Raw genomic sequence first — 17597 nt, forward strand, 5'->3', positions numbered from 1 at the left:
TATCAACATGTGGACTTGCAGACCCACATGCAAAGAATTTAAGGTATTCAAATGCAGCTTTAATGCCTCTACTCTTGTCTAACTGCTTGAGTTAGACAAGAGTTGAATTCTACCGTCTTGAACTGGACAATTGAAAAATAGAATTGAATAGATAGAATAGAATAAATCCCATCTTTATTGTCCACCCGGGTGGGACTCTGTCTTTCGCTGACCAGAAAAAAAAGTAAAAACAACAGAAGAAGAGAACAGACAAGCAGTTACTAATAACAAACGCATAGACAAGGTCACATTGCACAATTGAAAACAGTTTGTGTCAATGTGTTCGCCTTTAATCTCATCAGTCACGTTGCAGAGATGGGAATATTGATGGCATGTGGGACGGAAGACTTCTTAAATACATTTGGAGTTGCCAGAGGAACTCTAGAGCGCCTCCCGGAGTTCAAAGGCTGGAACTGACTGATGGGAGAACAGGCGCTCCTCGGCCCAGGACATCTCCTCAATTTTGAAATAATTCAGTAATTACCAGGAAAGTCTCAGCAGCTTAGCTGCATCAACCTGGAACAGTGGAGTCGCTGTAGGGAGCACACAGGCCAGTTCTCATATAAAAAGATAAAATCAAGCACCAAGGAAAATCGCTCTGATGAAGAGGAAAAGTCAACTTGATCTTGCATGTTTGAAATTCTAGTCTGAACTAAATGCAGCTTCGGGAGATTCCCCCTTTGACCCTTGCTGGTGAAATAACGTGGACATTGTGTGTTTGTTGACCACGTGTCTGGTTTGCTGAAGAGGCGATACATTTTTAGATGAAATAAACAGTCATTTCACACAAGAAATCCACAAACTACAGTCTATGAGGATTTCACAACTAACTTCTTGTGCAACCTCAGATCTCAAATACAACACGGTCTTCTGTTTCAAAGTGCCCCTGCTGACAGCGATACTATGGGGGGGTTTATCCTACGTCTGCGGTTTTAAGTGCATTTATGCAGTATACTCAGCCTAAAGCACATATGTTCATGAGGAGCGGTGGCCTGAGTGGGTGATTGAAACTTTGTTCTGTCTGACTTTGCCCCTTCACATTCAATCTCAAACAGGAGGAGGAGGAAAAAAACAGCGAAGAATTTAACAGCACAACCTTCTTTTGTCCTTCATGCCAGAAGGGACAAATTCCTCAAGACAAATATCCACACTGAACTGAAACGCCGCCGCGTTACCCAGCACCAGCAGACAAAAAGAATTTGAGACTGCACCCTTGGGCTCCCTAAATTTGTTACTCACTAAACTGATCGGAGATGTTTTTACGATCTGACACAACTGCCGGTATAATTCATACATCACGCAGCAACAACAGCAACGACCTGAACAACTAAACTGACCTTCAGATAAAAGGAGCTCTCTGATCAACTTACCAATGTGTAGTGGAAATATTGTTCCACCTCTGTGCATGTGCCCATGTTCACTTTTTGGAGAGTAACAATGGAAGTTGTGCTTTGTTGCAGGATGTTGATCTTTATCCTCCAACGATGGCCAACACCATTGTTATTGCTGCTTATTTTCATTGTTTGTCCTTATGCGTTTCTTTGTGTAAGGAGCAAAGTACCTTGTAATCTGCGTTATGAAGAATAAATTGGTCAAATAAATGTATTTATTTCAATTTGTTTTCCTAAAAAAACATTTTTTGCAGTTTTGTGCAGTGTTTTTTTTTTTCTTCTTGTTTACAGATAATTTGCTCTCTAAAACCCTTTAAAAGAAAATGAAGTCAACTTGGAACCCCTCAAATGTTTTACTTTTCTTTGAGCTGTGAGAATGGTTTAAAAAATTAAATCTGGCCTTGGGCTATCACTTCGCAATTTCAAAAGACTCTTATTTCCACTTGCAAAGCTGGCTAAATTATAAATGTTCAAAGAGATACAGGTTAGACTATACAGATATGGACTGCTTTAACTAAACAGTGCACCGTCCTCCACTTCACTGAGGCAGCCAGAGGCAGCTAGTCACCTTGAGTACGGGGACATCTGGAGTCACAACGGTGCCATGAACTGCGGCAGGTCACAGTTTACAAGACTGACGTGACTCTAACGTGACAGCTAATGATAGCTAGCTAGCAGCCATCATCTACAACACTTTCTGACCATGTAACTCGATTTTAACAATATAGGCATGTTATACATGGTGTAGAAAACACAAATTCAAATTAATTAGATTAATCGTAAAGCCCCAATTTCAAGCAAAAAATGGTTTGCAATGTCTCAGACAATTAAATTTGTTGGGGTAAAACTTTTTGGGGTAAAACTCACACATAAGAGTTATGTCATAGTTGTACATAGCTTGACCACTAGGAAGTGTTCTTACCATCGTGTTTAGAACCACCCCCTGCTCTTCCAAATATGGTAATATCTGTTTTTTTGTTGTTTTTTTTCTAAAAACAAGATGGCACTGGCCAAAATGCAGAGTTCACAAACCAATGCGTCAAAACCATCACAGTGGTTGTTGGCAATTGGCTTGCGCGATAGAACATATTAATCAAAACATAAAGCAGATTCTTTTGAAACATTCATATTGACATTACTGTATGTGCAAGGCAGGCAGCAATTATGCTCCCCTCTCAGTCACAGAGTATTTGCAGCCGTCCCTGAAACATTTCCTTGACGCTGGACTGTTTTTAAACTACTTAACTCCAGCTAATAGTACAAAGTCCATCTGCAGCTTGGTCAGCTGGGAAATCTAACGGTTGGGGCGACTATATGCGAGAGTAATTGGCCATTACAAAACAAAAGCAGCTTCCAAAGCCAATCACTGAAACTAATACCATTCTCCCTCCAACACAAACAGCTTCCACCTTAAAGCCGTTTTTTTCTTCCTCCCTTAACCTTCGTTCTCTCAGTGATAAATATTGACTGCTTACAGAAGCCAATCTGGGAGAGCTTAGTGCTGGCCACCTTAATGCCAGACCATAGACTTCAAAGACGCCTCATCTAGATTAAGTCCAGTAAAAGACACTTACCCAAACAATCTCCAGTCTGCCACTCCAGACACTGGCCATAGGGAAAAGAGATGACATAGGCAGTGGAGTCGACACAGCGCTGCGCACTGCCACACCACATGCACTCCATGGCCTGGCTGGTGCAGTTAGCACAATTGGTGTGCAGCGAGCAGGGCTTCTTGCAGGATGGACGGGTACTCTGATTGGGATTCCCTGTACAGCAAAGAAAAGGATGATGAATATCTTTTACTGATGAGATTGTAATTCCTGCATGTTGTTAAAGTCTACCGAAACAAGATAACATATCCATACAGCATGGGCATCTCACCGGCAGCTTTTTCACAAATGAGACCATGGGCTGTGGCAGTGCATGGATTGGCTCTCAGGCCGGACACCTGGGGCTCCTCCAGGTAGGCACAGAAACCCGAGTCGCTGGGCTCGCCGGGCAGCCAGCGCAGGCTGCCGTTGGTGAAGGGGGACATGTCCTCCCAACCCCAGTACGACACGTTGATTTTCCTCAGGCCAACCCAGGGAGACAGCCGCTGTGGAGACACGGCAAGAGGCTAAACACACAAGAGGTCCAACAAGAAACTGCAGGGTATTCAAATGCAAGATAAGATTTCTGCTTCATCGTGTGATTTTAGAAATGAAAGGTTACTGCATTTACACCAGAGAACCAAGAATGTCGACTGAAAATAAAGGGAGGGCTGCAATCAGAGACAGAGCAGTACGTAACCACGCTCTCCTCTCTCCTGTCAACTAAACGAGAGCTTCTTGTCATTGTGTTTCGTTAATTTGTTTATTTGCTTGTTGTTGGGTTTTTTTTTTTACCTTGTCTTGTTCCTGGAGCTTCTTGAGCTCCTCAAGTACAAATTCCAATTGTTTGGAGTTGGTGAGTGAGGCGATGTTTCCATTGAGGTTCTTGCAGTAGTGTTGGGCATTGTCGTAACTCTCACGGCTGGAGTTTATCCTCAGGCAGGCTTCCCCCACCTGGCTCCAACCCTCACTGCACTGTTGGGCTGGAGGAAAGAAGCAGTATGACGTCAAGATGATAATCGAGTGCTAGGAAGTGACAAAATCAACAGAACGCCCACTCCTACTCCAGAAACTGCTAATATTAGTAAGACAGAAGACAGCACCGTGTGCGTGTCTTCCTTACCAGGCAAAGCGTGGCACTCTGGCTGGTTCTGGTCCCACTGACAGTTGAGATTCAGCGAGCAGCTCTTGCAGTTGGCGAGCTTGCTGCACACCTGCTCATTGCGCACTGGACACTCGGTGAAGTTCTTCACGTTCTACAACAAGAGCGGAGAGAATCAAAGAGACGGGAGGAACGATTAAAAGGAGCCTTGAATTTAACGATGGGTCAGGGTGTGTACTCCTTCCTTCAGTCAGTGTAGTTAGTCTTTTTCCTATGGTGCATTCATTTCTTTACAATGAGCAACATGCTGTGAGGACAGCATGAAGCACTAGTATTAGTATTTAAACAGTTAATAAATTATCATTACAAAATCTTCAGCTCACAAAATCCTGAGGATGTGTCAATGTTTGTTGGCAGGTGTCTCGGTCTGAGCTAGTGTCGTGAGGAGCTAAACACAAGTCCAGAAGCGCTCTGACGCCCCCTGTTGGACCACTCACAGATGTACAGTTGCTGGAGGCAGAGATGCACTTCTTGTCATCGCACCACTGGCACCCGTTGGTGTTGGCTGTGCAGCTGGCACAGTCTGAGAACCGGTAGCACCGCTCGTCCACTGTGACTAAAAAGAGTCAGAGAGACAGACAACAATGATTTTACATGGTCCAAATAGGTTTTTAATTTCTTCCTAACTTCTTTAGGTCTAGAAAACTGTGAAAGAAAACCTTCTTTGTAACTTAGGTTAAAAGTAGCAAGGTGACAGCTTAAACCCAAAAGAAGTTTGTGTAACAAAGATTTGACCCTCATAATTAGTGCATGACTCAAATGAGCTAAAAACAACACTAACACATTTCTCTGTAATTTCTCATTCGGAGGTAGGGGTAAGGAAGACAAGACAGACTGGGAAATTGTAATTGTCCATTTAAAGTCGACCACCACTGATTCTTTGGCAGATCTGGGAAGTAAAAAAATTGACCAGAAATTAGGTAAAAGGTCTGGGTTTCTTTCTCACCAGCTTTAGGGGGGCAGAATGGGGAAGGAGTGAGGCTGCCATTTGCCATGCTGGGCTCCCAGGGGAGACAGCGGCCTCTGCTCCAGATGCAGCGGACCCCTGGCCCGGCCCTCACACAGCCTTCCTCTGCCAAGAAGGCCTGGCAGCTGGGGGGTCGGTAGACCAGCACATCGTTGAGCAGCACACCGGAGAAGCCCCCGAACACATACATGGACCTAGTTGAAGAACACCCACGAGAACAAAAGGTAAACGATACGAATTCGACACAAAGATATAAGATCTGTTGTGGGGTCCTCTGTAGTGGTTAGCTTCATAAAGTACATCAGAAGGGAAGCACATGCAATACAGTAATACAAAATACGAGAATGGTTAAGTGATGTGAGGCCTATGTCTGAAAAGGAGCAACAAAACATTTAATAAATTTCATTATGGCTGAAAATTGATATTTCTGTACCACTTTTATATTGCCTGCACCGTTTAGGATTTTGAAATGTTTGGGTGGTAAAAGTTACAGGAAATTGAACTTGTGTTTTGTTTTGTTTTTAAACATTCCTTTTAAACTTGGGTAAAAAAAAAAAAAAAACAGCTTTAAGGAGGATTTCACAGTTTGAAGCACCTGTCCAGTGTAATTTCAGTCTGACAGGAGTTTCCATTAGAGGGACTCACCCATTGCTGACCATGGCAGAGTGACCGAAGCGGTTGACATCTCTGTGCAGGTCTGGTTTAGGCAGGAGCCTCCACTCATCACAGGCTGAGGCAAACAGTAAAACAGAGAGACCATATGCAACAAGAGTTTTCGCTTTTGTGCTTTTTATGTTTTTTCTTAATTTATGTGACATAAAAAAGTTCTTGTTTTATAATTATAATTACTGGTTCTGCTGAGAGTAAAGTGGATAATAATGAAGCTACAGATGATGATGGTAGATGAAAAAAACTCACATTGTCTTTATTTAATTATAGTTCTTAAAACCTCATTAGATGCCATTTAAAATAAATGAAATTAAAGTACCAAAACACTTTAAGCACACAAATCTGATCTTAAAAATAAAGTAGTTTAATGTCTTAAAAAGTAATTTAAATGGGATGATGAAGTGACGAGAGGGGTTTTAGATGAATACTTTTCAAGTAGGACATTAACGAAACTAGAGAGGCATGGTTTCAAGTATAAGTCCTACCGATGTCGTAGGTAAGGAAGTCAGCAGAGAAACACTTGGCGCCGTTGCTGAGTGAGGTGTCGTTGTGCGTGTTGCCGCCGAAGACGAGCAGGGTGCCACTGAGGAGCACGGCTGAGTGCAGGTATCGTGGAAAGCCGCTCTCTTTCAGGATGAACCTGTAAACATAAGCAAAGAGCTTCAAGGACAAGTTAACAAGAAAATCGTGTCATGCAGTGTCTCTCTCACACACAGAGAGAGAGAGAGAGAGAGAGAGAGAGAGAGAGAGAGAGAGAGAGAGAGAGAGAGAGAGAGAGAGAGAGAGAGAGAGAGAGAGAGAGAGAGAGAGAGAGAGAGAGAGAGAGAGAGAGAGAGAGAGAGAGAGAGAGAGAGAGAGAGAGAGAGAGAGAGATACATGATGAACAAAGAGAGCAGAGTACTGCATGTGTTGATTTACCATGTCCTAGTATTGACATCGTAGCGGTAGAGGTCATCGACGAGGCCGTACTTGTTGGCAGGCAGGGCCTTGTAGCCTCCGTGAACATACACACTGCCACTGGCACTGTCGTACGTGCTGCTGTGGCCGTAGCCTCCTTGGGGAATGGCACCTTTGGTCTCAGGTACCAACCACGTGTTGGATCCTGACACAAAATGTATAAACTTTTAATGCAGATGTTATTCAAATAGAACAGAAATTAAAAGAATTATTTTCATAAAATAATCATTTCAGACAGTTAAGAGCTCCATGCCTAAAAACGTTAAGATTGATTGGTAGTAATGGTATTGTTTTGTTGTTCGCACTTGATGATTTCTAGGTTTTGATTTTCAATTTTTTTTTTTAACTAAAAATTTAAACTAAAATTCAACTCATTGTTGTCATGGCTGACTGCAAAAAAAGACTCCAATCCGCTCAGTGTTTTGGGGATAGTTATCACTCATTGCCATTTAGAACAAGCCTACTCAGCCTGCTGCCGCTTTTGAAATTGTGCAAATAACTAGTCACGTTAACCTTATATATACATACGCACACATCATTTGAAATTGAAGTCACATTCTCTGGAGATCTGAAATTACATTTGACAGTCCCCTTTTCCAAAACTGTCCTTTATGGGAGAGAAAGATACAGCGAGCGACAAACGCTGTGACTCACTCGGGTTGTACTCCTGAACGTTGCTGATGTAGCTGTAGATGGGGGAATAGCCGAAGATGGCCAGCATAACGGCCTCGCCGCTCTCCAGCAGGACGCAGTGGGCCGAGTGTCCCTCCACTGCGTAAATCTGGGCCTGGGCCATTGGGCCGACCACGGGGTTTCGCCGCTGCCACGTCCGACTGGGTACGTTAAACACCCACAGCTCGTCTGTCACATTTGCCCAGCCCGCCTCTAGTTTCCCGCCAAACATGTAGATATCGTCCTGAGGAGAGATTAGTATCAGTGTTTCACATTTTTGCACAGGATTTTATGCTGCCTTGCATCTAATTGTCTTTCATTGTTTTTTCTTTCTATTATTTGTGCCTTTACTACTGTCATTTCAATCGTTGTGCTATTGTTGTAATTTTAACCAAAATGTGTACAGCTCTTCTTTTCAATCTGTCTGTTTTTAATGTGCTATACAAATAAACCCGATCTGATGCGATTTGTTTCCTAAAGTGTGCTTCAGCTCTGTGATTGAATCATTTAGGTATTTTGTAGATGACGTGTTAAACAAGCAATTTCCCTTTTAAAAGCAATGCTTGTGGTTTTCCTTTTGTGTCAGTTATCTTTTATTGCCCTTTCACGCCACTTAATTCTGCTTCCTTCCTACTGACATTTGCGGTTTTCTAAAATTCCTTCTGCGCCAAGAGAGTGGGAGGCATGTGTGTGTGTTTACCTGGTAGGCAGCAAGTGAGTGGCCGTATCTTGGCACAGGGCCACTGTTGATGGGCACTGTGGTCCAGATGCCGCTCTCCAGGTTGTAGCTACAGAGCAAAACAACAGATCATTACACTTCACACTTTACTGCATATGAAAATTTGTACAGGACACAAAACACATTTAGCTTGACTCTAAAGTATTTTTAGTTCATGATCAGTTGCTTAAAAATATATACAAAGTGCCATTGTTAGGGTGGAGTTTTTGCAGAGTGATTAACAATAAAACAGGGAACCTAGTCATGTCTTCACATATTGGTGATTTACACCAGTTCCCCTTGTAGACCAGGGTGGATTTTCTCTCTAGAGTAATAGCACTTGGTGATGAGCAAACACTGAGCAGATGGAAAAAGCTTGTCCACGCAACAAGAGAGAAATGTCAGTTAACTCTGAACCGTGACATGAAAAGTGACAGAAGTTAGTTCTGCATTTTTAGCTGTAGAACCACATCGTCTACACTAAATACAACATTACAGCTGCTGTGTGGTTTTGCTTTGTGAATATATAGATTCACAAAGCAAAACCACACAGCAGAAATCAGTTAGTGCTAACATCGAGTTGGGTTTTTCTCAAGGGACTTGCGAAACGGATACTCTGAGAAGTAACCTGAAAACATTTAATTGTAGGGACTAAATTGATTTCTTTTCATTCAAAAACAGACACAGCATAATGCACGGTGAGATTTTCACTTGTTCTCGTTGACATGTGCTGCCGTGTCTTACTTAAGAATCATCTGGAAAGAGCTGTAGTTGAAGGTGTATCCGCCAACCACCCACATGACCTTTTCCTGCACCACCGCCTTATGGGATGCTCTGGCGAGTGACGTGCCAAAGGGCTTGACGCTCGGTAGTACCCAGAAGGATTCTGTCGACGGTACAGTGAGAGAGCAGTCCGGACCTACAGGACAGAAAGAGAGGTTACATGTAAAAAAAAATAAAATAAATGTTACCCTCAAGACTTCAGCTCAACATCTTCAAAGTGAGTATTATTTGATTTCTCTTAGCGGCTTCATCATGCCATCTTATATTCAAAGTTGAATCTCTTTTAGGGATAGAATCTGATGCATATTTTCATACCTCGTCACTGAAACTCGTGAGCATACCACTTAAACCAAAAACCAAAACATGACCACTCCTTGAGCAGGCACAACAGGCAGGGTGAATGAAGGTGCCGCTGAAAAAAAAGCATGTGTCTCTGCTAATGATGCTGTCAAGTTTCATCACGCGAAAGCATTTGGTCCCCTCCAGCTGGAGGCACATAATAATCACGCGGGCTTATGGACACGTTAGCGACCGGTGTTAAGACACAACACAACACAGCTGTTCACAGGTCCACTTACACGTTCTTCATGACGTCTCACTACATAATCACCACAGCGCACATGGGAGGAGCAACAGCGTTTTTTATAGCCCGTGATTGCAGAAGAGTGTAACATGTGACTCAAGTGTTTTGAATGTAGGAAACATTGAGCAACGGTGAATTGTTATCCGAGCGACGCTTCTCTCCAAAAAAATTCTGCTACTCATCAGGCATGAAATGAAATCAGGCAAACGTTAAGTTTGTGTTGGTTATCTGAATGTCTGAAAGTTTGAGGTAAGAAGGGCTGAAAGCTGAAACCAAAATAGATGATTTATGGTGTATTAATTTGATTATTTCAAGTTTGATAATCTGATTCAAAGCTGACTTAAGATGCTATCAAACCACAACCAAATGTTCCTGATGGGTTTCGGAGTCAGATCACATCTGGTCACGCTGTGTGGCGAATGCTGTGATAGCAGTTTTGGAAACTGGAATATCTTGGACATTGATGTGTTTAAATCTCGCTAACGACTAAATGCGGGATGACTATACTGATTATTATTTGCTGGATAGTTAGACAAAGTCAACTCTTACCTTGCCAGCTTTCGTTGCAGACGCACAGCTTCTCACCGGTGAGGTCGCAGTAGCCGTGGTCGGGGCTACCGCAGTTGTTCCTGCAGTAGGGGATGTCACAGGCCTCGCCCTTCCAGTACTTGTCACATTCACAGTACACTCGGCTGGCGACCGAGTTCCCCGGGGTGCACTTCCCATGGCCAGAGCAGTTATTGGGACAAGAATTGATCCTGGACAGAGAGACGTTTTCATTAACCCAACACTGTTCGCGTTATTCAGGGCCAGACAGTGACCTTTACTTGTGGACTGATGGAGATTAATGAGTATCGTCTAGCACTTGGCAAAGGTGAGGGGGATAACAAAAAGACCAGTAATAGATGAGGGGCTATTGAGCCGTTTTTTATTTTTGCTGTAGTTCTTAATTTCTGTAGAAAATCTCGTCTGTGACACGGGTGACAGCCTAAAACACAACTTCGCCACTAAACACATAAACAATGTTTACGTACAGAACAAAGTGCAAATGCAGAGCCCTGGAGACTTACGAGTAAAAGATTTCAAATCCTGTCAGGTTGTAGGCAGCATCACTGAAAAAGTGTAGTAGTGCATAGCCCGAGGTTGTCTCAACCTCGGGAACCGTCTCGTTTCCTCGTATCTCTGGCACGATGAGACCACTACAGATAGAAGCAGAAAATTGGCAGCACATAAATCAGAATGACAAGACACATAACACATTAAATGAAGAGTAAATTAAACAGACAAAAAACAATGTATCGAACCATGCATTTAAAGATAAAAACTAATTATTTAGTGTCAATGTTGTAACATTAAGTCTTTCCTATCAGACAAAGAAAACTCAGATTTGTGTGTTACCAGTACAAATGATGTACTGCACGATGCAACATCAATACTGCATAAAATTCACCCTCACTTTGGATTTACTCTCACCTGAAAACAGCAACCAGAGGAGCGTATACCGAGTCTCCATCGTAGACGTACATGTGGTCCCAACTACACTCTGTGGCAAAGTGGTTGAATCTCAACCGAAGAACCGCATTTGGACTGGAGGAGGAGGAGGGGGGGGGGGGGGGGGGGGGGGGGGGAGAAATCAACAACAACAAAACACGATTTTAGCTTTCATGGATAGATCTTTGCAAGATGATCATCAACAGGTCCGTCAGATTCTTCCTGTCAAAAGGATTCCGACTCCGGCTCATCAGAGAAACTTTCTGAACCTTCGAACAACACCCAGCTTTACTTAACATTGTGTAAGCAACAAAACTATCATTTGGTTGATGGACTTCATTAAATGTGGCTGTAGATGCACAGCTTCCGTAGAACATAATAATTTTAATAAAATAAAATGTACTTACTAGCCCTCAATGAGCCAGGTGCACTTTGTTTTGTACTTGTAGTTGATTGGACCATCAGTGAGGTATCCTGAGGGCTCCGTTAACCTGAAAAATAATAATGATCATAATCATAAAATTCAAGACAGTCAGCACAGAAAGACATTAACTCAGGTGGACAATTAAAAGTCACAGAACTAAATGACAAATACACAAAACAAACAAATCTAAGAGCCGTTAACCTGGCCATTCAGGCTGTGTGTATGTAGGATTAATAATCAATGAAGAAGTTTTATGCCAATTTATTTTTCACTGCTAACAGTGTCATCAGACTGCTCTCACGTCTCAATTTGTGGATGAAAAATGTTTAGGAATGGGGTTAGGAAAGATGCTGAAAAACATCCTTGACCACAAGTGACTATCTCATTTGTTGCATTGCTGCCTTGGCCCAAGAGACAACGAATCCTCTTTGATAGAGCTGAAGAGATAATTTGAAAACTATTCTTCAAGAAATACGTATCAATCTATTATTTAAATCCAGTGCAGGGTTTGGGAAGGACTTTTGGACCATCCCTATCCCAGCTCTCATTGGCTCTCAGATTTTTTTTGTGCTGGTACAAAATATCCAGTGAGTTCGGACTCAGTCGTCCAAATATATAGTGTCACGCTGCATTCAGCCGCCAAAATGTAAGATAGGAAAACTATAAGCTGACAGTCAGCACAAGGTCAGTCGCTACCAACAGAAAGATTCAATCAGCTGTCTGCTGCAGATGTTCCTCTGCCTCTTCTCTGCCCACAGTCTGATACGGGAAACAATTTTCAGACAATCCATCCCCACCAAAGGCCACAGCAAATTGTGTGACAAATGATGGATGACTTTGAAAATGGAGATTTCACCGCTGTCCCATAATCACAAGAAATTAGACGTGTAGTATCCCAAATCAATAACGGGCAGACAAATTACTCACCAACGTTTTCCCGTCACAGTGGTGCATTTCAACAGATTGTGACTTAAATTTAATTAATTTAGATATCAAAGTTGAGACAAATAATCCATAAATCAACGCAATGAGCATCTGTCAGCTGGTAGCGATCAGACAGTAACTGTTTTTTATGATACTACATGCATCAGAATCAGATATAATTTATTGATCCTCAAATACGGTACTTTATTTTCTGACTTTGAAAACTTCCCAAACACAAACTGGGCTCTAATGGTTAGTCAGAGGAACACAGGAACTGAGCGGTATTCCCTGTTATGTCCCTGACAATTGTTTGAGATGATTTACATAATGTCGGATTACTAGATTATTAGATGGGCTGTAATCTCATTAAGTTTCAATGGCATGCACGTGATCAATCTCCACGTTGTCCCCAAATACAAGTGTTTTCTTCTTTGTTTTTACTACTTTACATACACGTGCATTGTATTAGATACAATTGAGGTGTGTCAGACTTATATTCTGTTTGCATTGTCTAGATACAGTTACTGCAGGTAGTTTTGTGTTTTTGCTGATTAACCGGGGGGGAACACTTGAGGTGTAATCGACGAGCAGAAGGCAACCAGCGAGGATGTTTGAGAAGAGTGATGAATTTTTCATGCTGCACTTTGGACTTTGCTGGGAAATACAATCCTGTGCAAGACGCATCAAGTGTGTGTGTTCCTGCCGACCCATGTCACCGTGACATTCAAAAACCAGACAACATTAATCTGCCATTATTCTTTTAGGACAGGAGTTCACACTTGTTATGATTTAGGCTGACATCTCGTCTATGGTGCTGGGCAGAGATGTGTAATTGAGTGTATGTCTCTATTGCACTGATTGCAGAGAGACTAAGAGTAACAGTCTCACATTTCAGAAGTATGTCTCTTGGTGATGGGAGGTTATTTCCTGACAACATGGCTGATGACAAAACCTATACAAAACCTCAGACACATCGGGGGCAGTGATAATCACTGTGATCGCAACACTTCTGCACCTCGGGTGCACTGAAAGGCCTGGAGATGCTCCTGTCAAGAGGACGAGGATGATGACGACACAAGTAGTATCATTATATCAAAGTTTGAACCATTATTATTTGATCACTTGCCAATGTTTCCCTTCCTTTTGGTTCTACCAATTTGCACGTGTCCTTTAGTTCGTTGCATCTTTTAGGTCCATCCACCTGTGTTGCTAAATCAAATGCCTGCATATGTTTCCTAGTTGCTGGCAACTCGGCTCCTTTCTATCACAAAAGGAATGAATTTGTTGAGGAATGATTTTATTTGGTATCATTGTAAATGCTTTGGGCCCCGAGTCAATATGAAAGTACATGATAGAGTCTGGACCACGATTACAAGGCGCTAAACGGCTCTCCTTAAAATTAAACTTAAAATCAGAAGAAAAAATAACTTTTGAACTCCACTGTAAGTTTTGGACCAGACTTCCATTCAACAACAGGTCTAGATACATAATCAATCATTTTAAATCTAAAATTAAAAGGCAACCTTTGTGATTCTGTTTAATTCAGCCTGATTCTGTTTCATGGTCACCAAACCTCATCATTATCTTCTTTTTAAAAGTATCTTCTTCTTGCGTTGCTTTGGCTCAACTCCTGTTGTTTTTAAGGTGCTGGATAAAATTACATTTGACCCGACATTGACTGAGGGAGGCTACAGGCAAAGTTGGAACTTTTCACCAGACGGTAAAGTTAAATTGTCAACATTAGTCCGACCACTAATTTTATTCTGCCACGATTTTCCACTTGCAGGCTAAAAATGTTGAACATTTCCTTATACCAGCCTTTTCATTCTGTGATACCAAACTTGAATTCTAAAAAGTCAAAAAAAAAGGTTTTGGACTCATCAAACTAAAGTGTGACATAATAGTGACATAGTTTAGAGAAACTTTGACTCTTTTTTTTCTTCCTTGCAAACAATCTGATCCATCAATTGGGCAGATTCACCAAAAGAATAACCATTATGAACACTTTGCCCAAGAATGTCGTGCGAAACTTCAGTCACATTTCCTCTGCTGAGGAATAAAGTTCAGTGATCCGATCGTGTTCTAAATGGCTACATGGTTATTTCTCTTCATCATGACCCCCCCCCCCCCCCCCCCCCCCCCCCCCCCAACGTGTGCACACGTGCCCCTCTGGTGAGAGCCAATCATCTCCACGGACGCCGCCGACGGACGGGGAAACAGACACTGCCGGATCGCGCTCGACCCCGACCCACTCTCGACCCCGACCCGTGTTCTTCCCCGAAAACAAAAACAACAACAACAACAACAGCAACAACAACAGCAACAGCAACAGCAACGCCTTCAGGGCCCCCAGATCACGACAGCTCGCGGCTTTCCCCGGTGCATTCGCCCACTTACTTGAACCTGCCCTGGCAGTGCTGGCACTGGTCGCCGACCCATCCTCGCTCGCAGATGCACGAGCCGTTGACGCACTTCCCGGAGAGGCAGCTCTTGTCGCACGGCTTCGCCGGGGAGGCGCGCGCGAACAGCGCGAGGTGGACCAGGACGCAGAGCAGCAGGCATCTGTCGACGCGCCGCGGGTCGCCGCGGGCGGCCGCGACCCTGGCTCCGGAGAGGGACAGTTGAGTCCTGCACCCAGGATCCATTTTTTTAACCCCCCAGGTGGACGGGGAGCCGAGTAACACACCGGGGCCTCTATGGTTCTTTTTTTGGGGGGGGGGGGGGGGGCCTCGATTCAGGCTGTTTCAATTCCAACAAAAGAAGTCGCGCATATTCGCGTGCACGCTGCGTAGCCTGCGTATGAAGCTGTGCAGCGGACGGCTAACGTAATGCTATGTTAGCTTAAAGGAAGAGCGGGGGGGGGGAGGCTGCTCGGTTAACCGCATGCATAGACTCGGGAGTGGGAGGAATTCCCTGAAGCTACCGAAAAAGGCGGCGGACCACCTATTACAGCTCGCGAAGGGGCTTAGCTAGCTGCGCCGAACCTGCCCAGCGCATCGCGTGCGATTCAGCGTGACGTTAGCTTCTCGGCGTCGGCTCGGCTCGGCAACGTAGCGCCGCTGCGATGGTTCAAGCCCATTCTCGTCCGAAGGGCACGTCAGCAGCCATTTTAACGGGGGTAAACAATCCCGTCACTGTGACACGGGGATGTGCGCGAGCCGAGCGCGCGGAGGTCCGTCGGCGAGCCGCGACGCGTCGGCCCGATGCGGTCCGCGGAGGAACAAAGGGACGGCGCTCGTTCGTAGCCCCGAGCCCAGCGCGGGGGCTGCCGCAGTCCACATGGATGTGGGGAGGTGTGGGGAACTGGGAGGGCTGTTCCTGCCGACTAGGGGGGCATTGAGCAACCACTTTGAACCGTTGTTTGTCCTCCCCACCGGCGATTTTTTTTTTTTTTTAAAGCGTCCTCCGACGTCCGACTTCGCGTGGTCTCCCCGCGTTCCACTTGGATTCAAAAGTGAAACAAAAAGCCTCACAGTTGCTCTGAAAACATGACCAGAACCTGGCAGCGGTGGATTCCCCCTCGGCGCAGCGACGCTAGACACAGGCAGCTCCTCAGGTTGGAGAAAACTAAACACGGCCTGCGCATGCGCACTGGTGGCCGGTTCTGTTTAAAGGCACAGTGTGTGGGAAATCTGCGGAGGTACAGTATCCTGACCTATGCGGCATTTAATAAAACTGATTATGTCTTGATTTGTGTGTGTGTGTACAATCCTTGTTTATGGAGGCCACTGTTCTGTCGGTATACCCCTTAAAATGTTGTTTTGCAGCCTTCCCCAGATCGACACAATCCTGTCCATGAACTCTGCGGGTCATTCTGTCAACATCCTGTCTTGATTTCTTTTTTTTCCTTTTTTTTTTTGCTCTGATATGCAAATTATCTTTATATAAACTTCATATATGAATTTATTACCTGGGGAACTCCAATCAAGGAGCAGACACGTTTCTAAGACGATCAGGACAAATGGGAGGCCCCCTGGGACAAATTTCAAGTGTGATGTTAAAAGGTCTGAATACTTATTGATAATATAATGTAATATTATATTTCAGTTTTCCCTCTTTTATGATTAGTATTTTCTTCGTACAGCATTGTTACATTCTAGTCAAACGTTCAACTGACTTCTGTACATATATATATATACCATAGTAATGATAATAATGAATCACTTAATCAAAATAAACAATAATAGAGACCAGATAATAAAATCTAAAATAAATAAATACACAAAAAAACAGAAAAAAACAGACAACAAAAAACACATGGATCAAATGTGCAGTCTTACTTTAATATTTATGTACTTTACTTTAATCCTACTTTTTCCTTTTAACAAATGATCAAACATTTCTAAAATAGAAAAAATGTTTTCGCTTTCTTATGTTATATTCATAGATTCTTGTACTTTTTGACCCCTTGACGGCGCATAATTGAACAGTTGACTGGGGATGTGACAGTGAGGGAGGTAAAAAGCTCTCAATGATCCCCATCACAAAAAAAAATAGTCAGTGATGCTCAATGATTAATTCAGCACAGCTCGAGTTGGAGGAGGTGACTTTAAGAGTCACAATTACCCTACGGATCTTGTACACCTGTATTTGAAGTGCGTGGGCTGTTGGGTCAAGGATGTTCTTATCGCACTTGGGGTCATGGCACACCCAGGAAATTTCAATAACCAACACTAATGGTAGAGAGAAAAAAATCTGTGACATGGTCTGTGGTTTTTTAATAAAAGTCTCTCATCATTCGTGTTCCTGAGGAGGCTCATCTATGTCCTGTCCTCTAACATCAGATCAAGTACGTGCATCTGTATCTCTCTGAGAGAGCACTCAAGGGTTGGGGCCAGCTGCCAAACTGAGGAGTCTGATAGATTGTTGTTGCGGTGGAGTGAGCAGATGTATGATGTAGCAGGGCGAAGAAAAATCTTGTGTCTGTCATACAGACGGCGGTGATGCATTTGCCACTGAATGTGACATACATGGATTCAATGGCAGACGGAGCCTTGTATTTTCAACAGGAAGTGGTTTGTTCTCAAGTTCTGAAATAATTAGTCCTGGATTACATTTGTATATTCTTTACATAATATTTGGCTTGTGCATGTTTAACAGATTCATTTATCTGGAGCTGTCCACAGTTTTACATTTACACCTGGAGGTGGCAGTGTTGCACAGCAACAATGGGCAGGATGCACAGATGTAAGGCAGCGGGGGTAGAGACTTCCAGTCTTGTGGTTGAG

General features: G+C 43.4%; 1 protein-coding gene across 1 annotated transcript in view; it reads right to left on the reverse strand.

The window, feature by feature from the left end:
- Positions 1 to 15946, reverse strand: part of atrnl1b (attractin-like 1b) — a 52490-nt gene extending 36544 nt beyond the window's left edge. The window contains exons 1-17 of the mRNA XM_035612569.2: positions 14767 to 15946; positions 11429 to 11512; positions 11004 to 11117; positions 10601 to 10729; positions 10080 to 10288; positions 8909 to 9083; positions 8147 to 8234; positions 7429 to 7690; positions 6736 to 6919; positions 6303 to 6457; positions 5794 to 5878; positions 5128 to 5342; positions 4619 to 4737; positions 4143 to 4275; positions 3815 to 4002; positions 3312 to 3525; positions 3005 to 3196 (exon numbers count right to left, since the gene is read on the reverse strand). Coding sequence (XP_035468462.2) covers positions 3005 to 3196; positions 3312 to 3525; positions 3815 to 4002; positions 4143 to 4275; positions 4619 to 4737; positions 5128 to 5342; positions 5794 to 5878; positions 6303 to 6457; positions 6736 to 6919; positions 7429 to 7690; positions 8147 to 8234; positions 8909 to 9083; positions 10080 to 10288; positions 10601 to 10729; positions 11004 to 11117; positions 11429 to 11512; positions 14767 to 15014 — 2794 coding nt within the window. The 5' untranslated portion in view covers positions 15015 to 15946. The remainder of the gene's footprint in view (positions 1 to 3004; positions 3197 to 3311; positions 3526 to 3814; positions 4003 to 4142; positions 4276 to 4618; positions 4738 to 5127; positions 5343 to 5793; positions 5879 to 6302; positions 6458 to 6735; positions 6920 to 7428; positions 7691 to 8146; positions 8235 to 8908; positions 9084 to 10079; positions 10289 to 10600; positions 10730 to 11003; positions 11118 to 11428; positions 11513 to 14766) is intronic.
- Between the last annotated feature and the right edge of the window lie 1651 nt (positions 15947 to 17597).

Source organism: Scophthalmus maximus, chromosome 16 (assembly GCF_022379125.1).
Source record: "Scophthalmus maximus strain ysfricsl-2021 chromosome 16, ASM2237912v1, whole genome shotgun sequence".
Classification (NCBI taxonomy): Eukaryota; Metazoa; Chordata; class Actinopteri; order Pleuronectiformes; family Scophthalmidae; genus Scophthalmus; species Scophthalmus maximus.